This window comes from Canis lupus, chromosome 37 (assembly GCF_011100685.1).
Source record: "Canis lupus familiaris isolate Mischka breed German Shepherd chromosome 37, alternate assembly UU_Cfam_GSD_1.0, whole genome shotgun sequence".
Lineage (NCBI taxonomy): Eukaryota > Metazoa > Chordata > Mammalia > Carnivora > Canidae > Canis > Canis lupus.
Genome location: NC_049258.1, coordinates 25,423,387 through 25,428,487, shown reverse-complemented (window position 1 = coordinate 25,428,487; position 5,101 = coordinate 25,423,387). Strand labels below are relative to the sequence as shown.

The window sequence follows — 5,101 nt, the reverse complement described above, 5'->3', positions numbered from 1 at the left end:
AGACGGGAACCCGGGTGGGGGTGGGGGGAGGAAGGGGGAGGAGAGTGGAGCCGTGATGGGGGCGGGAATGGGCGAAAGGAGGGGCTGTGGCCCCGGGGGTCCGAGGTGGGGCCGGGTACCCTGCCCCGTCGCTGTTTGCTGAGAGTCACGGAGGCGGAAAAGCAATGCGCTCCCGACCCCTATCAGAGCGGGAGGCCCAGGCCCATCCCCCGCGCGTCTCCCGGGTTGCGGGGCGCTGGGGGCTGCTGGGTGCGCTTGGCTGCGGCGCTGCGCGTTGGAGACTTTATTGCGATGGGGCGATAAGAGGGGCGGGGGCGGGGTCCGGGGGGCCGAGGCAGCAGCGCTTTAATTAAAACGGAAATTGCGGCCCCTGCCCGCGCGGGGGGCCGGAGGGTTCCAGGCAGCCTGGTAGCTGGGAGCATCGCTCCAGGACCCCCTCCATCCCCCGCCACACCCGGGCAGCCCCCTCCCGCCAGGCCCTGCCGGACCCGCGCCGTCTTCTTCTCCTTGTCACCCGCGGTTGCCTCGGGCGGGGATCGGTGCCCCGGAGCGCAAAGCCTGACGCGTCCCCCCTCTCTCATCACCCCCCCACACACACCTCCCACCACCCAGTCCCTGGCGGCGATGAGACAGAGCGGCGCCTCCCAGCCCCTGCTGATCAACATGTACCTGCCAGGTACCAGGGACCAGCCGGGGGCTGGAGGCACCAGGACCCGGGGCCGGAAGTTTGGGTTCGGGCATGGGAAGGGGTTACTGGGGTCCAAGGGAACCGGACGTGGTCCAGAGACTAGGATTGCCGGGAGGACTGAGCAATCTAGGGCATCGGGGGACCTTAAAGGCAGATGGAGAGCTTTGGGGTTTTAGTGTGAGGTCTAAGGACTCGAAGTGAGCAGATTGGGAATCTGGGAGGCCGAGGGCGCGAGCCGAGGGGCTTGGAGAGCCTGGTAGGGGGAGCAGGGGTCTTCGGTGTGGCCGGGGACCGACTCCGTGTGCGTTCAGCGTCGGGAGGCTGTGGTCAGCTGAGCGTCGCCCCTGCGCCCTCGTGGCTCCTCACCTCCGTGCTCCGAGCGTTCCCACCAGCCCAGCCTTCCAGGCGCCCTCCTGTCTTCTGCGATGGGCTCCGGGCGCTCCCGCTCCGCCGGCGCACTCCCTGCTCGGCTTTATAAGGCTCCCGCCGGCCCGTTCGGAAAGCGGATTTCCTTTTTCCTGGACGCGTTTCCTGACTTGGGCGTTATGGAGGGGCTCCGCGCGGCGCGCGCCCGGGCCAGGCTCGCGGAGGAGGAGCCGGCGGCTCAAGCCCCCAGCTTCGCACCCAGGAACCAACCCCCAACCCCTCCGCCCCCGAGCCTTGGCCCGGAGCCCTTTCGGTCAAGCCCACAACCTCCGCTCGGGTCCTGAGTGTTTTCTCCTGCTGCATCTTACAGATCCCGTCGGAGACGGTCTCTTCAAGGAAGGGAAGAGCCCGGGGTGGGGGCCGCTGAGCCCGGCGGTGCAGAAAGGTGAGTTGGCCCGCGGGCGCGGGAGAAGGCCGGGGCACCCACCCCAGAAGGAGGGGCCGAACAGAGGGTGGAAGCGATGTGCACTGCACGGCCCTGGAAAGGAAGGGTCCAGACATGGCTGTGGGAGGCTGAGGGAAGGAGGCATTCACTTGGCCTTTGGCTCCAGCAGATTCCCAGTCCCAGAGCTGGACCTGCAGGCCCCGGGCAGAGGGAGAGGATCCTGGCCCTTGGTCCTTATCCCCTTCCAGGCCAGGACCCAGATGCTTGGCGTCCTTTCCCTCTTGGTAGCAGGAGCACAAAGCCGAGCACCTCTGGGCAAGGGGACCCAGATGTTTACTCCCTGGCCACTCCAGTCCTTCTCACCACCCGAACCGAGTGAGCACCTACCTACCTGCCTCACTGGCTCAGGCCCGCAGGGCTCTGGGAGTCAAGTTGGCTGGGCCATTGCTGTTGATTCTCAGGTTCCCCCACCGGGCTCTCCAAGTTGCTAAATTACTCTCCGCTTTGCCTTGCTGGTCTCAGAGCCTGGCTGGCCCTCCAGGCAAAGCCTCCCTGCAGCCCCTACCGCCCCACCAGTCAGTATCCTAGATCTCACCAAGTTACAGTAACCTCAAAGACAAGGTTGGCAACTGCTTTATCCAGAAGGGGACATGACTCCCAACAAAAATGGGTTTCCAAGCCTCTGATGTGGGTCTGCGGCAGTGCCAGCTGCACATTTTAACCCAAACCTTCCTTTGTTCCTGACCTGGAGCTCCTGACCTGGAGTCAGGCAGCTTTTTGCTGAGCTGGTGTGGAGGGATTGGGGTTGAAATGATGGTGAAGGGCAGCGTCTGGATTCAGAGCCAGTGGTTGAGAAAGGAGAGGCTCCATCAGGCCTGATTTGAACCGATAATCAGATTATTATTGTTTTAATAATCAGATTATTTCAAGGAAAAATCTTTTTTTTTTTTTTGCCCTCCCCTTAAAGAGGGGAAGTAATTGTACCAAGATTTTTCTTCCCTTGTCTGATTGAGGCTTGAAAGTAGGGGCATGAAAATTCTTTGGCAGCCCTCTAATCACCTGCATAGCCGGGAAAATCCTACTTGCTGCTACCAGCCATCCTGAATGCAGCCCGAAGAGCCCAGAGATGGCCAAAGATGGAAGGAGGCAGGGAGCCAAGCACAGCGACTTCCCACTTCCCGGTCTTATGTCCTCTCCTCAGAGCCGTGCATCACACCCCAAAGTATGACACCTTCCCAAGCCGAGAATCCCGCCTATTTCGAAAAACGGGGCTGAACGCGAGTGAGCGCCAGCGCAGCGCTCTGCACCCCGGACCCTGGCGAGGGTGGGGAGCCTTCAGAGTCTGACATTCCTCGCAAGCTTTGGAGGTCACTGCCCCCCATTCCTGTCTGACTAGTACCTCCAAAAAGCCAGCCTCCACCTCTTCACCTCAGGCGGCGCCAGTCCAACCGTAGGCCTTTGACCGCTAGGCCCTGTCGAGCGGCGGCGGTGGTCCCGCTGCACCCCTGCCTCTTCCCTCTGGACTTGCAGACATGGTCCAGCTGGGATGTGGCAGTCGAGGCACCTGCGCAGACCACCCCGTGCGGCGGTGCAGGCTCCCCTCTGCTGCGAAGAAGGGCGCAGGGCCCAGGTGGCAGTAGGGGCGCGATATCCGGCCCTCGCCGGCTCCTGAAAGCCGCGGGCCTTGTGCGCGCAGCCGCCGCCTCCTCCCCAATTCTCACCAAGCCTGGAGCCCTCGGGGCTGCGTCCTCCCAGGAGGCAAACCCGGTTTCCATTGTGCAAAAGCCCGGGACGGGCTCAGGGCCGCTGCGCGGAGCGGCCCCCTCCCCCGCCGGCCGGCCGCCGCGCCCCCGCCGCCTCGCCCCTTCCCCGCCCCGCCCCGCCCCGCCCCGCCCGTGGCTGACCGCCCCCTCCCCACAGGCAGCGGGCAGATCCAGCTGTGGCAGTTTCTGCTGGAGCTGCTGGCCGACCGCGCCAACGCCGGCTGCATCGCGTGGGAGGGCGGCCACGGCGAGTTCAAGCTCACGGACCCCGACGAGGTGGCGCGGCGCTGGGGCGAGCGCAAGAGCAAGCCCAACATGAACTACGACAAGCTGAGCCGCGCGCTGCGCTACTACTACGACAAGAACATCATGAGCAAGGTGCACGGCAAGCGCTACGCCTACCGCTTCGACTTCCAGGGCCTGGCGCAGGCCTGCCAGCCGCCCCCCGCGCACGCCCACGCCGCGGCCGCCGCCGCCGCCGCCGCCGCCGCCGCCCAGGACGGCGCGCTCTACAAGCTGCCGGCCGGCCTGGCCCCGCTGCCCTTCCCCGGCCTCTCCAAACTCAACCTGATGGCCGCGTCGGCCGGCGTCGCGCCCGCCGGCTTCTCCTACTGGCCGGGCCCGGGCCCCGCCGCCACGGCCGCCGCCACCGCCGCACTCTACCCCAGCCCCGGCTTGCAGCCCCCGCCCGGGCCCTTCGGGGCGGTGGCCGCCGCCTCGCACTTGGGGGGCCACTACCACTAGCCGGGGCGCCCGGAGCCGCGCGCCGTCCCATCCACACCCGGGGAAAGGGCCCGGAGCCCCCCCACCGCTCCTTTGCTCTCAGATTTTACTCCCTCGCCGCGCCCGCGCCCAGCCCCGGGGAAGGGGCAGGAAGCCTCCGCGGTCTTCTTTCAGCACTGGATTTGCCCCTGCACCCCCCACCCCTCCTCCCACCCTGCATCACCCTCAACCCCCAGGGGAGAGTGACTGTGGCCTCCTCCCCGCTTTCCTTAACTCCACCTTCTAGGCCCCAGAGCCCCGACGGGGTTCCCGGACCTCCCCTGTCTCTCCCTGTCCTCCACCTGTCTTGTGCCTGGCTCCTGGAAGCCCTCTCCGTTAGGACCCCTCTTTTCCGAATTCCAAATCTTTTCTCATTTTTTCTTTCCCCCACTGAGCTGCCCCGTCCTGGAGTGATAGAAGCCTCACACAGTCCTTGACCTCTGGGCTTCTCCGGGCTTGGTGAGGGCCGCTGCCCCCTGTGACTCCTCTGGGTAGCTTCTGGCCCCCCTTCCTCCCGCCTCTGTCTCTCTCTCTGGATGGCCTGGTGTGTTTCTCTTCCCTTCCAGACCCATTAAAGCTCCGGAGCTCCCTACTGCCTCCTCTCTGAGTTCTTTGATGCACCAGAACCTTTATTCCGGGGGAGGGGGGTGGAGATGCCCAACTCAGGCCTGAGCGGGAAGGCCTTACCAGGAAGAGAATGAGGGCAAAGCAGGCTCGGGTGCTGGGGGCGGGCAGAGGAGCCCCTGATGGGTGGGCTCACCCCGGGAGGGAGGCCGCCCTGCTGCAGCCGCCCCACCTGATGGACCCCAGGGTAGTCCACCCCAACCTGCCTCACTCTGCCTTCCACCTGTCCCTTCTCGCCACCCCGTCTCACCCCCCATCCCAGCCGGTCTCCTCTGCACACCATCTCAACCTTTCCTGTCTCCAGTTCCTTTCCTTCCCCACCGCCCCTCCCCAGCCTACCCTCACTTTGACTTTCTCTCCCCTTCATTTACAAAACGCCCCCCCCCCCCATCTCCAACGCTATCTCTTCTGTAGATCTGCCTCCTGATTTTGGCTGCCCCCCCCCTTTCCCCG

The 5,101-nt window shown here is 65.2% G+C and overlaps 1 protein-coding gene across 1 annotated transcript; it reads left to right on the top strand.

Moving 5' to 3' along the window:
* Positions 1 to 461: 461 nt before the first annotated feature.
* On the top strand, positions 462 to 4,961 carry FEV (FEV transcription factor, ETS family member). Its single transcript, XM_038585115.1, has 3 exons — positions 462 to 676; positions 1,425 to 1,499; positions 3,420 to 4,961. The coding sequence occupies exons 1-3, from the start codon at positions 625 to 627 to the stop codon at positions 4,004 to 4,006; spliced, it is 714 nt and encodes a 237-aa protein (XP_038441043.1). The 5' UTR covers positions 462 to 624; the 3' UTR covers positions 4,007 to 4,961.
* Positions 4,962 to 5,101: the final 140 nt, after the last annotated feature.